General features: G+C 41.0%; 1 protein-coding gene across 1 annotated transcript in view; it reads right to left on the bottom strand.

The window, feature by feature from the left end:
• Positions 1-18,486, bottom strand: part of LOC102912016 (contactin-associated protein like 5-1) — a 922,425-nt gene that overhangs the window by 729,018 nt on the left and 174,921 nt on the right. Inside the window, exon 2 of the mRNA XM_076547187.1 lies at positions 1,793-1,897. Coding sequence (XP_076403302.1) covers positions 1,793-1,897 — 105 coding nt within the window. The remainder of the gene's footprint in view (positions 1-1,792; positions 1,898-18,486) is intronic.

Here is an 18,486-nt window from a genome sequence, read left to right as displayed (position 1 = left end):
TCTCTCTCTCTCTCTCTCTCTCTCTCTCTCTCTCTGGCATGTCTACGGGGTCTATCTTGATTGTTAGATGCTCACTGTAGACTGCATCATCTCCTGGACCAGTGGATACAAACTGTATTATGAAACTTTCTAGGCATGCCCTGCAAGTGAATCATCAAGCAATGCTCTGTTCCTTCATGGTTTCCACTGCACTTCATTGGTGATGAGGGAGATCTTTGGTCAGAGGAAATGCAACAGCAAGCAGGTCTACCTTCAGATTCCAGTTTCAATTTCTGCCCAGGCTTCCTTCAGTGATGAACTGTAACTTGGAAGCTTGAATAAGCTCTTCTTCTCTAAACTGCTTTTGGTCTGAGTGTTTTATCACAGGACCATAGAAAGGAAACTCTAGCAGGCCTTCCTCAGTTTCTCTCTACCTTACATGTTGGAGCAAGCTCTCTTGTCAACCAGGAACTCACTATTTAACTAGTCTTGCTAGCCAGCTTTGCTCTAGGCCTGGCTTGTCTCTGCCTCCTGAATGCTAGGACTGCAGGCAGCTTCTGCACCGTGCTGGCATTCACATGGCTTCTGGGGATCTGAACTCCTGCCCTTATGCTTGTGAGGCAAGCAGTTTTACTCACTGAACCATCTTGCATCACCCATCAGCCCTGGCACTCAACTATTTTTAAACCAAGAACAAGTTTATAATACTAAACAGATTTTAGAATTTTATCAGCTAAGGTCTTTAAAAAGAGAAATCATTTAGTTCTCTGTATCTATCTCTATATATAACAAAATCAATATCAAAATATGATTAAAATACAGCTCAATATCCAACATCCTGTTGGATAAGTTCAGTTTGCATTAGAGATTAGTTACGTGTAATTACTCTAGTTTTATCAGACCAAGTAATAATACATAGTACCCACTATCTGGTAGGGTTACAGATTATTTGGGTTCCTACCTTTAATTAAGTACATTTACTATTTACTTTAAAATAGTAACATTAATCTCACAATAGAACTAAATGTATTGAAATATTTTAATAAGCATTCCATTAAAGTAATGAAGCATGTTTTGATGACCATTTATGCTGACATGTGAAATGTTCATAATAAAGCAAATATTTTTTAAAAATAATCTTCTACAATATTTCTTAGGATGACCAAAAAAGGAATTCATAGCATAGGGTTGGGGATGGCTGAGTGGATAAATTGAGTTCGATCCCACAGAATCCTTCTTAAAAAAAATAATAAGCCTGCTGATACATGCTTGCAATCAGGCAAAGACAGAGAGCCAGGCAGCCTAACCTTCAAGCTTAAGGCCAGTAAGACACCCTTCCTCATTATAGAGTAGATGGCCCATAAGAACATCACTCAAGGTTCTCCTCTGTCCCTCCCCCAGGACATAGTGCATACATGTGTACCTGCATATATACTCATATGTTATCTGTACACAAACAAGTACATGCACACATACACAAAGAATTTCACAGCATGGCTATGGTGCTTCCATGAGAGAGCACTTTTCTAACACGCCTGAAGCCATGGTTTCCAGGGCTAGCACCTCAAGAAAAACAATACAAACCCAAAATAATTGCTTGGTGGATCTTTGAGTTGGAGGGATGTGGTTCAGCACGTGGTGACTATCTATTACATGATGGGAAGTATTTTTGTGAGAGACTGAACCTCCTAGATTTCCTTCTGGATTTTGACTTTGGATGTGACTCCTGCATAGACACAGTACTTCCTCATTCCTAAGCCTTCACTGTGTCTTCATCTAACACATGGATTTAGGGCTTAGTCACAATACTTACCCATTCTCCAGTTCAACTGAGCCTGGCTGGAACTTCCAGTGAGATCTGAGGAGCTGGAGAAAGCCATTGGTGAGAGGAAGGAGGCCAATGGGTCATCACAGTTGTCTGAAAAGATAGGGAGAGCAGGAGAGGTTATATTTCATTGGAAAGAAAAATGCACCTTCTCATTTCTTAGCCATTTTCTCTGGAAAAGGTTGGGGACTGTTTTTCAGTGTGCACTATTGTGGCTACTTCTCCTAGCCCTCAAACACGGTATGACTTCCTTTCATAGATAGAGAAAATGAAGGTTGGAGGGGTTCAAATTCACAATGCTAGTGAGTATCATAGCCAACCAAAACTCAGGAAGATTTGTTTGAGTCAAAAGAGCTGCTCCCAATCCATCTCTATAGTTAAGTATTTGAGCAAATCCTAACAGCATGTCTGTGTTGAGTCCATAAGAAAGGAAACTCTTACAGGAGGATATTGTTTATCTCCCATCTTCAGCCTCCAAGGACGCTTGCAATAAATGTGTCCTTCTGTAGCCATTCCAGCTTTGATCTGGAAATTCCAACCCCCATTGAGGCTTTGGCAACTGTCATGCCTACAAGACAGGGCTAAGGGAGGTACAGAGACACTCGAGATCTGGATGGGCCAGCACGCTCTCTCTGTTCCGGGACCCTAGATGGTGGAGGTTGACCAAGCAGAGCTCCAGAGAATACTGCTGGACTTCGATACACCTTCCCCAGACCCCACAACCTACCTTTCCCTTTTTTGTAAGTTACCCACTAAATAAATCTTCCTTTTAACTATGTGGAGTGGCCATAATAATTGCACCAATATCCTTCCCAATAGGATAATTTTGAATTTACTACAACTTGTAGGTGAGCCAGTGAGAAATGTGCTACTTACCTAATAGCTCACTTATGCTACAAGAAGTAAAGAGAGAAGTCTCAGATGTTGCACAATCTTGAGCTGAATAGTAAATTCAATAGCTAACTTTCTAGCCTTCCCTAGTGAGGTACTTTCTAAGGTTGCATTGGTAACACTAAACAAGTATGGGGCCATTGGTTCAATGGAGCCATTGACAGAGACATGTCTTGACAACATGGTTATGTCCCTCCCAGTTCACACTAATCCATAGTCACTGGATTTCACATGGAAGTACTGATCTTCACACTTAGCAGATGCCACATAGATAACTGTTTGAGCATTTGTGCTCACCAAAGGTAGCACTGAGATTTAACTACCATGAAAACAAACTAAGAAGCAGGATCTTTAAGAGGTGATTAAGCCATGAGAGCCCCACTGTCCTTGTGAGGTTAGTGTTTCTGAACTGCAGTTCCTCGGCTTCTTTCCTTCTGTCCCATGGTGAGTGACTCAGCCATTTGGCCTTGATACATACTGACACCTTCATATCAGACTTCCCATCATCCAGAAATGCCAGCCAACAACTGTTCCTATGAGTGACCCTGTCTCCTGTTTCTGTTACAGCAGCACAAGACAGGTTAAAGAGCATAGTCATCCATGTACTGTAGTGATGCATTTTCCTGAATCTTCCACTAGATGGTCCATGTTTTTGTATGTCCTGAGCAAGGAATCTACTGTATAATAGAACTCAAGTAAATGTGTGCGGAAAGAGAGGGATGGTGAATGATGAGGACAGGGACAAGAGAAATGACCAATCAATCAACCAACTAGCTAACTTCACAAAGCCAACACTCCTTTCCCATTTTTCCATTTTATCCACAATTGATTCTCTAAGACACTGAAAAATGACTTCATAAATCTAGACAGACTTTATTCAAAACAGATTTGAAATGTGCCACTCAAGGTAAATTTTCTGGTATGCAGGCTCTTGGGAGGAACTGATCTGACATTTGAAAAGAACATTTACACAGGATCATGCTTGTTTATCCAGCCAAGTCTTACAAATCTGTGTTTCAGGTAATTGCAGGAAGAATAATTAAAAAACGTGAGGACTGAATTCTTGTTTAAGTGTGTTTAAAAATCACCCAGTAAACTGTGTTTCAGGTTCCTCTCAAATGCAAATGCTTAAACATTGTTTGACAGGCATGGAACAGAGTCATATCCCAACTGGAGAGGGAAACATCATAAGCACAGCAATGGCAGCTTGGGGGCTCTGGGGTTAGGGGAATATAGCAAAAGACCACAGGGTGTGTGGCTGCTTTACTCCTCACACAGGATGCAGGCTAGAGAGGTGCATGTGCACCTCTAAGCACTTGTATGATCTCAGTCTCTCTCTCTCTCTCTCTCTCTCTCTCTCTCTCTCTCTCTCTCTCTCTCTCTCTCTGTCTGTCTCTCTCTGTCTCTGTCTCTGTCTCTGTCTCTGTCTCTGTCTCTCTCTCTCTCTCTCTCTCTCTCTCTCTCTCTCTCTCTCAAATACAAGGCTGAAATTGCATTTGCTTATGACCCTTTTGTCATCAAGAGAGATCAGAACATCAGATCCAGCTGGAGGAAAAGCTCAATTTGGGAAGTGTTTGTTATGCAACCTTAAGGACCTGAGTTCAATCACCCAGATAAAAATCCTCTTAAATACCAGCACTAGGGAGGAAGAGACAAGTGAATCTTTGAGGATTGCTTACCAGCTAGAATAACCTATTTTGTGAGCTCCAGCCCATTGAGAGACACAGTCTACAAAGACAAGGTGGACAGTATTGTGAGGAATGATACTAGATTGATCTCTGGCTTCCACAGAAACACAGACATGTACCAAAATGCATATGTACCCACACACATGTGCACCTGTGCAATAGAACACACACACACACACACACACACACACACACACACACACACACACACACACACACAGAGGCAAGCTCACACAGTGCAATTACCCTTATTAGAATCTGATAACTTTTCTATGTGTCATGGATAACCTTTATAAGCACTGTGCTCCTGGCTCTGGTCATCTCCTAAGCTTTTCTTATCAAGTTTTATAGTACAATGACCCTTTCATTTTTCCACAAATTTGTATTTTGTATTCTAATAGAACTGATTATATTTTTTTAAAAAAAATCTGAATCCCACATCACTTAGAAAACAGCCTTGGTGCTTAATTGTTCTCCTTTTGTAGCCCTGGAATACACATGTAAATTGTTAAAATGCATACAGCATGGAAGCATAACTGTGACTTAATTATTTAAATTTAAGGCATCACATGTATTTTAAGGTTCTATTTGTTCCTGTCCTCACATGGGCACTGGGGATAAATCTGAGCAAAACAGAGCCATACACCGCAGGTTGCTCACAGACCATTCACAAATATAAGCGTATAAACAGATGTTCTGCAGGGAAAGCTTAGAGCATGTTCACATTCCAGTTCTCTGTGCTCCTCTGACAACAGCTTTAGGAGGACCTGAACTTCAAGAACCCATTGCCCTCACAGCAATAAAAGCCATGTTCCCTACTGCCTATTCCCACCTCTGACCTTTCTGAGGACAATGTTTCCAAGTTGGGCATCAGCAAATCCGTGAACAATGACCTCAGCCAAGGGACATGCCCAGGGGAGAATCTGAAGTGTCTTGTCCTCACAGACCTGGTAAACTTAAAGAGTAGGTTCTAAAGAACTCATCTGAACCTAAGCTCTCCTGTTTCAAAACAATGATAAAAACAAAATTTTCCACCTGGCAGAAGAAGGTGGTTCCCTGTGGCATCTCCATGTTTACTCAGTAATCCTGACAGAGAATAGACTGGGCCTTTAGAGCATGGAGGTCCCAGTTCCTAGATATAGTTCTTCTCTTGTCACGATGTCGAATACAATCTAGGTAAACTGTGTTTTCATGTCTGTCAAGCAGAGAGGCATCTGTACCTTATCCAGCCATGAACTCTGTGATGGAATAAGATCAGGAGGAAGAAAAGCCTTAGTCAGTATGAAGCCCACATGAGAGCAGACCACAGCATGGGCTTCTGGGATGCCTGCTGTCATCCAGGAGGAGACTTATTATTCCTAGGAACTTGCTCCTGTGCTGTGAACACCCAAAGAACTGGTGTTACAGATGGCTCTTCTATGCCAAGGGCTCACTGGGAGTCAAGGACACAGAAGTACAGAAGAGGCTGCAGCCTGGTGAGAAGGAGATCACAGGGTGTGTTCAGCACATCCTGGTAGAGGCTGGTTTGACTTCACACCCAACACATGTCTGGAAAGGTAGGAAAGGAAATGCCATCTGCTCCACCACTCCTACAGGCTGCCTACCACATTGTCTTTCAAATTTTAGCTCCTTTCCTTCCTCGGTATCCTACAGTGTTTTCACAAGTTGTGAATCCCCTCCCCACGCTATGTCTGGTGTGTGTGTGTGTGTGTGTGTGTGTGTGTGTGTGTGTGTGTGTGTGTGTTTAAAGAAGGTAAAAGAGTAAAGAATCCTGATCTGGAGGGAGTTCCTTTTGTGAGCCTGTGTCTATGTAGCCTATAGTCTCCAATTTGCAATCCTCCTGCCTCAACATCAAGGGTACCAGACTTTCTTGTGCAGAGGGAAGTGTTTTCAGTTTGGAAATAATTCTTGAGGAGCTATCCTGATTAATCTTAGTTGTCAATTTGTCGAAATTTAGAATCAACTAAGAGTGTAGTCTCTTGGCCCAACTATCGGGGATTTTCTTAATTAGGTTAGCTGGAGGAGGAAAACTCACTGGGAATGTGGGCAGCACCTTCTGGTTGCACCTAGAAAGAAGAAAGTACAAAGGAAAAGTTTTTGCTTGTTTTTCTTGCTTATCTTAGCATCTTACTGACAGGTTCATCTACCCTTGTCAAGAGTTCTGCTCTGTTGCTGCTGCTGACACTATTGATGCCAGCCTTCACTGACATCATACCTCAACTTCTTTGGTCATCCAGTGTGGACTGAAGTCCAACAGCTCTCCAGGAATCCTTTGGGCTGTCATCTGTACCAGACAGGGAAGCTGAAGTATACTGCCTCCTGTGCCAGACAGGGTGGGGGTGCCTGAGTCTCCAGCCTCCTTTCTGAGCAGCTCCCCATTCTCACCTTCTCCAGTGTGAAAACAGCCATGTCACTTACCCAGACTGTCATGCAAATCAATCTAATATATCCTACTTTAATATATGTGCATTTCTACAGAGTCCCCTGACCAAGAAAGGGAGAGAACATCAGGTTTTCCTATACCCATTTACAGTGTGTTATTCTGAGATAGACCATTAGGATTCTCTGGAAATTGTGAAGCAGATATAACCAAATGCACAACAGACTAATTGCAGAATGAGATCTCAAAATTCTCCTTCCTGTGGCATTCCTTCCAAATTGCAGATGCAATTAAAATCCAAACCCTAATTAAACATGATATGATTATTTTTCTTTAACAAATTACCATCATTTCAGTAAATGATCATCTTTTCTGCTTTCTCTGTATTTAAAGTTATTTTTTATTTAGGTATGTGCATGTTGGCATGTGGGTGTGTGCACATGTGGGTAGGTTCTGTGGAGGTCAAAACAGCATTCCTGGAACAGGAGGTCCAGACTGTTGTGAGTTGCCTAACTTAGTGCTGGGAACTGAACACAGGCCCTTTGCAAGAGCAGTAACCCTGTTGACTAATGAGCCTTCTCCCCAGATCTCTGCTCTTTTCTTTTATAACTTAAATAAGAAACACCAGCTTAGCTCCATCCCTATGTCAATAAAACCAAAGCCTGCCTGGGGACCAAAAGCTCATTTGCTTTTACAGCTCAGAAGCTGTTGACACACCCTTTGACCTATCTACAAATAGCGTAATCTAATAGTCAAAGATTATTGGGTCTACAGAACCAGAAAAACTTCTGAATTCCCTTTATAAATGAGGAGATTTGAGCCTAAAGAGATGATAAAATCCATCCAGGACTGTTATTAGACTAGCTTGGATCAAGACATAGGTATATCACTATGCACTGGTGACTTCTGGGTAAGTTCCACTTCTGTGTGAGGCAAGCCGCCATTATTTATATTATTCATAACAATTTATTTAATGTGCCTTGTGTTTTGAATAAGAACTGTCTCCAGAGGGTCATGTATGGAAGGCTGTGGAACCTTCATCTGACGGAGCCTTCTAGGAAGAAATGGACCACTGGGGGCATATCTCAATGTGTTGTAGCTCATCCCCTTCCTGTTCAGCCTGAACCTTTTGACACTGAATACAATGTATTTTATCACAATGACAAGTGACAGAACTAAGACTATAAGTAGTGTTTACTATTATATCTTATTGCTAAAAGAAATTGTTCTTGTGTGTAGAAACCCATGAGAAACGACAGTTTGCAGTTTCACAATTGTTTACATCTTTATTGCTTCCTGATTTCTCCCTTCAGTGCATTTCTGACACTTCCTCCTGAAAGGGAGGGCCAAAGGACAGACAGCAGAGAAGAAGAAGGAGGAGGAGGAGGAGGAGGAGGAGGAGGAGGAGGAGGAGGAGGAGGAGGAGGAGGAGGAGGAGAAGAAGAAGAAGAAGAAGAAGAAGAAGAAGAAGAAGAAGAAGAAGAAGAAGAAGAAGAAGAAGAAGAAGAAGAAGAAGAAGAAGAAATTCACTGGTTTGTTTCTGGGTATTTGCATGGAAACCCAAGAAGGTTGACATTTAACATTCAGGGGTGGGGGTGACTGGTTCTTCATGCCCATGAGCACCACACCCCAAGGATGTTCTTTCACAGCACAGAGGAGCACACGGAATGTGGAGTAAATCCCACATTAGCACAGCTTCTTAGAAGTTACTGCTCAATGTTTAAGATCCTGCTGCTTTAAGTAACTTTTTTTGTTGCCAACATATATTTTTATTCATTATTATTAAAATACCAATAGAGTTACAGATGGTACTGAAGTGAAATTGTGTGTATCATCTTGATTACAACAGTAAATTGTCTGCATATGGGAATTTGGAGCTAAAGAGATTCACTTGCATTTATTGGCAAGATAAAATTCCTCTTAGCATTGAACATGTAACAACCTACTTTGTTTAAAGTATGAACTCTGTAGCATGTCTTTACGGGTACTTAGAGGTGATAACTCAGGACTCTACCTTCCTTTATTTTTCCCATTGTGACCTATAATTTAACGTAGCAAACAATGAGAATAAATACTGTGGTTTTGCTCCTAAATCTGATCCTGTCTATTTTCCACCATAAAACCTAAGTGCAAATGACTTCATTATGAACAGACCAAAAGATAATAGTTCTCTAACATGCTGCAGGGAGAACCTCACCTCTGTGTCCAGCTCTCCTTTGCTACATTACCACAAGGGGTTTGCATCATCTTCTAGGTAGGCAGGGCCAGACTGTTGGCTATAGGAAGACAGCAGACTCAGACAGAGACCTGAAGTCCACCAGCAGATCTTCCATTTTAACAAAAGGTGCTGAGGTGTGCCTCAGTGGTAGAACATTTGGTTAGCAGCTACAAAGCCCCCGGACTCAATTCTTACCACCAATGCCAACCATTGTTTGAAATAAAAAATTAAGTTTGGAAATCTGTGCTTAGGAACAATTGCATGTAAAACTGAAAAGGTCACGGCCTGAGATCCAGGATCTGGGGCCTTCTCCTTGTGCTGTGTACTTGTTCGATCACTCCCTGCTCTGGAGTCAGTAACATTCCTTCCAAAGTGGCTCCTGGTGCTGCATCACAGTTAGATCCCAGAAGCAGACAGGAACACTCAGGAGCTCCTTGCTTTGAGAGGGTCCTAGCTTAGCTCTGTCTGGGGTCTGGGGTCCGTGGTGCTGCAACCCTCTAGGGCCAGCCATGGAGCAGTTCCCAGGCTGCTAGGTCAACTCTCTGTCTGGTGGAGGGACCAATAAGGAGGAGCCCCTCTGGGTGGTCAGCAATAGAGCTCTGAAATGTCGGGAATAATAGTCGAACAGAGGAGACTCATGAGGGTGAGGAACTGTCAATGACAACTGTGCATACACAGACTGGGCTTTTTTTGGGGGCGGGGAGGTGAACTTTCAATGAGGTTCAATGTGAATCTGTGTCCATTGTTTGTCTTGAACCTGCTCCTCAATGCTAAGGGGGTTACTGAGCCTGATAGACTAACTACCTCCTGTGAATGTAGCGCTTTCTTTCTCAGATTGTCCACGGATATAGCACAATCCCAGCCATAAATGGTTTTTTTATCAGATTATAACCCCAGCCCAGGTATGCTTTTATCCTGCTGTTGCTTTTTATATAATTTTTGGAATTCTTTTGATGTTCTATACCATTGTACAATGTATATTATCACACCCACCCACCACTACCTCCCCTGCTCCCTTGAAGTCCACAAGATCACCCTCGAAGCTTCATACCCACTTTCCATGTTGGTTGCTATTGTTTATAACTGCCAGTCTGAGTACTATGCCCTGTACATACATAGGTTTGGTGTCATCCACTAGGGCAAGAGTAAAATACCAGGAGCTGTATCCCCAAAGGAGAGTGACTCTCACACCCTTAGGAGCCAGTGACTGCCAGTAGCTCCTCCAGTAGGGATGCAGCCTTGGGACCTCCCCACCCCTTTGGCTGGAATTTTGACTGTCTTGATCTTGTACAGGTCTTGTGCAGATAGGTGGAGCTGCAGGGAGATGATGTGTGCAACAGCCATGCTGTGTCCAGAAGTCCTGTTGATGGTTTTGACTTTTGTTTACATCCCCAGGGAAGGAATGTTTTGTTCTCTTCAAACTGCTGTACTTTATTGTCTTCTGTTTCTGTTCTTAAATCTAATGTATCAATGACTTGATTGTGTTTCTTGCAGATTCCCTTCTGGATATTTTCTAAGGTGGAAGGTTGGAGGCTGATATGTAACACAGTGAGTAAAAAGAAAAAGGTTGCAAAGAAAAGATAGTTCTAAAAGAATGATTGGGACAGCATCAGAAACCACAGGGATGTGACAGACCCCATCCTGAGAAGTGTGCAGAAGAGTGTGACTCAGCAGAAAGCCACTCTCAGCCCAGGGAGCAAGCTGCTCTCAGCAGTGGTAGGGTAGAGACTAGGGAGCCAGAGGTCTCATCCAAAAGGTAAGTCAGGTGACTCTGTTGGAAACAGAAGGACAAGCTCATACTCCTGCTGTAGAACGGGCCAGAAGTGGAGCAGAGTTCTATTCTACCTCTCCTGCTTTCTCAAAGAGGAGGTCAGGCGCTATATGAAAAGGATCCTATTGGCTAAGACTGACCTGTTTTGGATCAGAGACAGGGATAATAGTAGAACACATTATATAAAAGTGGACGGAGGAGAAATACTGGGGGTTTGAGGGTGCAAGCAGAGATGGGGGTTGGGAGATAGAGGAGAGGAGTGGGCATTGGGGGATGAGCAATCAAAACTATGTATAAAAATACTTTAAAGAATCCTGTCAATTTTTATGCCAATTAAAAAAATAAATTAAACTGCATTAAATTAGAAAAAGAAATGACCTATATTGGGGGCCTAATAATAAGATATAATCATTAACATGCCATGTCCCCAGAATGGAAGACCATGGGAGTAGGGATGAGGATGCATCACACATGACAAAGTGTTCCAATGCTACCGATGGACTTGTATAGAGCAACAGTCATTGTCTTCAACTGTGTAAGCTAACTGTGAGCCCACTAAGCTCCAGTGGACAGTTTCAAACACATGGCCAAAGGCAGTCATGATTAATATCAGTGAGTACAAAACAAATAAAAAAGACATGAATTGAGAAACGGACCTCTAGGGATGAGGAAGATGACAGGAATGGGTGTGAGGCATGAGTGGAGATGAGAATAAACAGAATGCAGCATGCGTGTGTGTGTGTGTGTGTGTGTGTGTGTGTGTGTGTGTGTGCGCGCGCCAAAGGACAGATGTGATCAGCTAAAGATATCATATCATGTTAATTAGACGCTGGCATCAAGCATGTTTAGTTGGCAGGAGGATTAACTTGGGTAATGAGGGGTATGATGGCTGGTGACCCCACCCTCAGTTCACAGGAACTGACACCATCATCTATGTATGGCTTAGATACTAATGGCTCTGAGCCTAAGGTCAGCTTGTGATAAAACTTTTGGAGCCATCTATCTGTCACAAGGCTTATTGCTAGTAGGACAGAGAATTCTAAAGCACTAGCTGAGTGTGTATGTAACTTCTATACCTTCATCCCACCATGATTGTTGATCCACTTGTATGTATCTCAGTCCTGGTTGCTTCTTCCAGGCCCAGTATACATGGGAGACAACCTTTAGCTAGAAAATCAGCTATTATAAGATGCATAATTGAGGAATCACAAAAGACTGAGAGAATCTGTTCAGTTCAGGAGCTGCAAAGCTAAGTGTGGACAGCCAAGGGTCAGGGTACACAAAGAAGAGGTGGTACCATGAGCAGGAGAACAGCTCTGTTGGACACCTGACTGCATCCTGCCCAGGCTTAGGAGCAGACTAAATGCAACAGAAAGCAGAGTGTATGTACCCCAGGCTCTCCTTGCCTCCTCCACACTCACACTTTAGAGGAGCCTGAAAGAAGCTATACAACACCCCCTTTGTCCATTTTTTTATCTTGTCCTTTGTAGTTTTCTCTTTTTAAATTATAGTTTTATTGCATTTTAATTTTAGTTTTTAAAAAGCTTTACCAAACATTACACTTCTTATATTTTTGTAGTTCTGTTTACATAAGTTCTTTATCTGGCCATCTATTTACTTTTATTCTCCTCTTATTACTTTCTCTCCTCTTCATAAAATTCTAATCCATTGTTCTGTTTTCCTTTCTTTTACTTAATCCTGTTATTTTCTCCTTTGTTTCCCCTCTTTTGTGCTCTTTTCTTTATTTCATCCATTTACTATTTTTACATTTACCTCCAATACTTACTTTCACAATTAAACCTAAATAAGTTTTGCCATTTTCTGTTCCATTGTACATGCTGGTAAAATTTCTGTGTTTTGGTTCATTTTGGTGTAGTATAGATCAGGTTTTATTTGGTGGTATGGCTGTCAGTTTGTGTTTTCTATTATGCATGGCACTGGGTACGGAATATCTAAGAAAATACTGATCACTAAGAAAATCCTTATATAAAGCAGGAAGAGTTATCAGTACAAAACCAGGAACCAACCATAATACAACATCACACATGATATGACAAAGCAAGGCAAAATGACACCCTCAAGATACCATGCTTTCTCAGTTACACTGTAAAGATACTGAAAGGGATGTGAATTCAAAAACCTACTTTCAAAATTACCAATGACTTTAAACGGGGAAAACAAACAAGTAGATAATAAAAGAATGAAGTCAACCCAGAACCTACGTGAGAAAGTCAACAACATAGAAGAGAAAGAGAAGAAACTAAAAACAAACAAACATGTGTGCTGGAAATAAAAAAAAAAGAACTCAATAAGTCATAAAAGAACCATAGTAGAAAACATCACAAAGAGACATGATAAAGCAGAAAGAATGGTATTAGGAATGGAAAATAAGGTCAACAAAATATTATATTCAGGCATCAATAAAGACAAACAAGAATAACAACAAATGACGAATGACAAATGTCACAGCATAGTCTAAGATCTTTGGGACAAGAGTAAGAAACCAAACCTAAACACCCATGGAATAGAAAAGGGGATAAAATAAAAACTGAAGAAATAGAAATCTACTCTGTAAATGAGAGCACAACCCCCCCCCAACACACACAACTGTAGAAATGGTCACACAATCACAGGAAGCATCAGATCCTCAAATGGCCATGGTCAAGAAAGGGTCTTGACGTATTACACTAGTCAGAATGGTCATGGTCATGAAAGGGCCTCTACATGATGTACTAATCAGTAAAATATCAAAACTGCAAGACAAAGGAACAGCATTGAAAGCTATAAGAGAAAAATGCTGAATCCTGGACAGATAGATCAAAATCACAGCTCCCAGAAGTGTCATTGATATCACTGTGTTTTGGTTAATGTGTGAGAGTGAAACCCAACTGTCAAAGGTCAGGAGTCCTAGGCCTATTTGGGAAGATGCCTGGGGACCATGCCTTTAAAAACAATGTTTTTGGTGCTATATAAACTGAACTATGACACTACTAAATGATTGGGTTATGAATGAACTTTCAATTTAATTTAATTATTTAGAAGGCATGGGGTTCTTTTACTATAAGGATATATACTATAAAATTCACAGAAGTAATTACTCTAAGGTTTTGGCATATTTGAAGCCAGGAGAAGAGGCTTTGTAAAGTTTTATTTATTTGTTTGATTTTTGAGCCAGGGTGTTACTATTTAGCCCAACTTACAGGTATCCTTCTGCCTCAGTCTTCCTCATGTTAGGGTCAAAGACCTGGCATAGGCAGTTTTCAAAAAGACTGTTTAGAAAAATTAATATTTGAAGGAATGAAATTTTATTTATTCTATTCTCCCAACTGTGGCTGTAGGGATGGGGCCATGATTAAAAATGAGTTCTGTTCTTCCAGAGTGCTTGAGTTCAGGTCCCAGCATCCAAGTCAGGTGGCAAACAAATGCCAGTACCTCCAGCTTCAGGCACCCAGTGATTCCGGTCTGTGAGAGGAGCTTCATTTACACAGGAGTGTGCGCGTGCGCGCACACACACACACACACACACACACACACACACACACACACACACCACTTACTTGAAAAGAAAATAAATCTTTAAAAATATTTCCTCATTACAAGCACATATCACATCATTCTCCATTCCCATCTATCAATATCTTATATGATGTCTACATCTGTGTGAGTGCATGTGCACACCCACCCACACAGACAGTTCAAGTTCAGACATTCTCATTTATAAGCAGTCTAAATAAATGAATAGATGGTGTACTATAGGATGATAAGATTAGGAAACGGGGAAAATATGGAAGACAAAAAGTTACAAGTAGAGATGATGTCTTTCTGCTTTAAAAAGTATGCTGTTCAAATGATTATGTATAAAATATAAAGGTGAGAGAGGGGGAGCATTTTTCAGGACAGTGTTCCTTTCAACTCAGTTCTCATCAGAGTTGGAAGTTTCTCCTCTAGAACTGCATTTTTCTCAGTGGGAATCTGTTCTTTTTTTTTCTCTCAATACAATGGGGTAAAACCTCCAATAGCTAATCATGATCTCCCATTGAGTAGTTGTAAATTACACTGAAAATCTTGATTACTCAGGAAACCATGATCTGAAAGTGCTGCTCAGTCAGTACATGCACATCTATAAAGCCATTTCAGTTCACATGTGTGAGGCAGAAGGGCTCCCATGGGAAACACTACAGTCTCTGTGTCTTCCTTCTGCTAAGTAGGAATGAGAAAAATGCCTGATTAGAATCCTAAGCTGGAGCTGTCACCTGGACAGGTGACCAATAGCACACTAGAAAGTTTGATCCCAGTGGTTCTCCTGTAGATGCAGGAAGCTTATCCTGTGAGTTTGAACAAATATTGACCTTCATTGGTCTTTGAAGATGAAGAAATGATGGCCAAACACCCACAGGAAAATACACCCTTTCAGGTCCTAATTTGGCTTTCTTTCGTGTGTGTTGTGTGTGTATGTGTGTGTGTGTGTGTGTGTGCGCACATGCATGTAGTATATGCATGTGTATGCAAATGTATGTATCTGTGGCCTGCGCCCATGTGTCAGGATGTGCATGTATGTGCATGCATGTATGTGTAAGCACACGTGTATGTGTATATGTATTTATGTATGTTCATAATGTGTGAATATGAGAATGCATGTGATTATGCATGTGTGTATTTGTGTGTTTGTGTTAGATACTGTTGTATATTTGCAGAGTCCAAGCTGTTTAGAATACATTTCATACATATAATATATATTCCAGGATAAATTTAACCTATGAAAATTATTTAAACTCAGCTTATAATGGAACTGGAGACTATGCATTGTCTTGTGAGATGACAAAGAGACAGTCATACAAAATGTCCAGCCCATTGATTGGCAATTATTATATTCACATAAGTTCCTTTTATATTTTAAAGATACCCAGTGGCACATACAGGACATGACAATATGCATTTCTAGTATTACCTCATGATTTATTTTAAACTGTAGCCATTAAAATAGGGTCTGTCATGTTTATGTTTTAGATACTAAGTTTTTAAGCAGGAAAACACTATACTGGATAAGAGAGACACTGATTTGCCATATGAAAAACTTCAACAGGCTCTCCCCTCGGGGATGTTCTTTCTCAGCCAAGTTTGTAGGACAGGAATGAATCTTCTCCTGTGGAGCAGGCTTTAAAACCAATAAAGAGAGCACTTGGTTACATCCATAACAGCCTTACCACCATTACACTAATAAACACACTTGCTGCCAAGTGGGGGTGGATATGCCCAAGACACATTGTATCCATGTGTGACATTTTCAAAAAATAATAAAAACAGGGAAAAAGAAAGTTTGTTTAGATTTCAGTTTGCAAAGTATAGTATGATGCTCTCTCTCTCCCTCCCTCCCTCCCTCCCTCTCTCTCTCTCTCTCTCTCTCTCTCTCTCTCTCTCTCTCTGTGTGTGTGTGTGTGTGTGTGTGTGTGTGTGTGTGTGTGTGTGTGTGTATAAAGATGTATGCTCATGTTGTGATTATGATGGTAGGGTAGTGAGCATCATGTTCATGTTTAGAGATTCCAGTTAGGGGACATAGTGGCTACAGGACTCGGGAAAACTTCCATCTACACAGAGGAAGCAGCAAAACCTAAAGAATACAATGATTTTGGGATGGAGATGTTAGGAGAATGAGCAAAACTGTATCCAGAATGACTGGGACCTGGAGGACAGCAAGGAAAGTTGGAATGAAGGGCTGCCTCTAGATTTCTGGATAAACTGATGGACTACCTGGTTGACCTAGGGAGCTCCTAGATCAGTTTTTATAATAAATTATAGAAATAGGATATATATTATAAAATATAATAAAGATAATAAAAATTATCAACTCTTTATATCAAGAGAGAGGTGACAAAGAAAACCACACATCTAAATGACTACCAGTCTTTTCTTGAGATAAATAAAGACAATGTGGTATAACTGTACTAGCTACTTTTTTGTTGCTCTGGTAAAACACCATAGCCAAGAGCAACTTATGAATGAATTTACATTAGCTTAATGTTCCAAAAAGATGAATAAGCCCATCATGGAGGGGAGTCGTGGTGGCAAGGGTAAGGAATGGCATTGGGAGCAGGAATCTCAGCAATCACATCTAAATCACAAGCATAAAGCTGAAAGAGAGACAGAGAGACAGAGAGACAGAGAACTGGAAGCACCTTGAGGCTTTAAGCCCACAAAGTCCATTCCCAGTGACGTGCTTTCTTCAGCAGGACTAAACCTCCGTAAACAGCACTGTCCACCGGGGGCTTATGGGAGACATTTCATTTTAAACTAGCACAATAAGGGACTGAAAACTACACACCTCTGTTCCTCTGTAAACAATCAAGCAGCAAGTAACAGGCTGAGGTGAGGTGCTGGGTTCTGAACTGTCCAATGACAGAGAACTGTGAGTCTGTCATCAGGGAAATGAAAAATGATATGAGCCTGTTACTGAGTCCACACACCTTCAAAATAAAATTCTAGTTCTTTGATTCTGAATATCCCTTTTCAATCAGACTCTGGGTCATTTTATATTCTGGCTCCCTTCTTTCTCAGTTTACTGGAAGTTTTTGGGTATGCTGTACACCTTGATATTAGACCTAACTAATGATGCACATTTATTGGGTTGATATTACACTGTGACATCTCTTTCTGAGTGCAGAGACCATGACTTCTTCTACAGTGAGGATCACAATGCAATTGATCAGTAATGACAAGCAGAATTTTAGGTATGTTAAAGGCAGTCTTAGATTGGACCAAAAAATAATCTAGATACTGAGCATCTTTCTCTGTGTGTATGCATGTGGTTCTATACATGTGTGTAGATCTGTGTGTGAGTGTACATACAGGTATATGTGTATGTTGTATGATACATGTGTTTCTGTCCATATGGAGACCAGAGGATATCCTGAGGAGTTGTTCTCAGCACCTTACAGATTGTTTTCTGAGATAGGTGCTCTCCCTGTGGCACATGATTACATTAGGGTGTCTGTAATGGAGCACCTGCCTGTCTTTCTTTCCCCATCCAGTGCTGGGATTACAAGTGTGTATCATTGAATAGACATTTTTTAAATATGGGTTTTATTGATCTAACTTAGATTCTAGTGTTTGTAAAGCAAGCAATTTAAATCCTAAAATAAAAAAAATCACTGAATATCAATAAAACAATTCTGTTTACCAAGTTACACAGGGTTGGAGAGTGAGTTCTTAATGTGAATATGGAGACGATCAGCACTATACCCAAACATGTGTGATTTATAAATCCTTCTTTATTTGCTCTAGAATGTATCTCAGGTAGGTAGGACCAGGAATAGTGCTCACTATCTGACAGACGAGAATGCATAGGATCCAAAGTTATGTGAGATCTCCTGGGGCATAAGGCACTTGTTCCGGCAGCAACTCCTACTTTGCTAGAAAAGATGCATGAAATGTATCAGATATGAGGAGGAGAGTCTGATTATATAGAGCTTGGGAGTCTTAAGAATATGCAAGCTATGTAAGGCAAATTAAGTTTCATTGCTGTGGGTACAACTCCCTTGCTAAAGAGGTGGCCCTCAACTGACTGGGATGGTCAAGCAAAGATAAGTCACCAGTAGAGAACAGTGTTTGTCCATAGGAAGGGTTCAGTTTCCAGTAACCACAGCACTGTGTTGATAACATGCTTGGAAGACTGCTGAATAAGGAAGTGATATGTAAATTGTGCAGACATTTGGATCTGAAAGTTGCAACATTTCTGCT

This window comes from Peromyscus maniculatus, chromosome 11, assembly GCF_049852395.1.
Source record: "Peromyscus maniculatus bairdii isolate BWxNUB_F1_BW_parent chromosome 11, HU_Pman_BW_mat_3.1, whole genome shotgun sequence".
Classification (NCBI taxonomy): Eukaryota; Metazoa; Chordata; class Mammalia; order Rodentia; family Cricetidae; genus Peromyscus; species Peromyscus maniculatus.
Note: the sequence above shows the minus strand (reverse complement) of the source record. Positions and strands in the feature narration are given on the sequence as shown.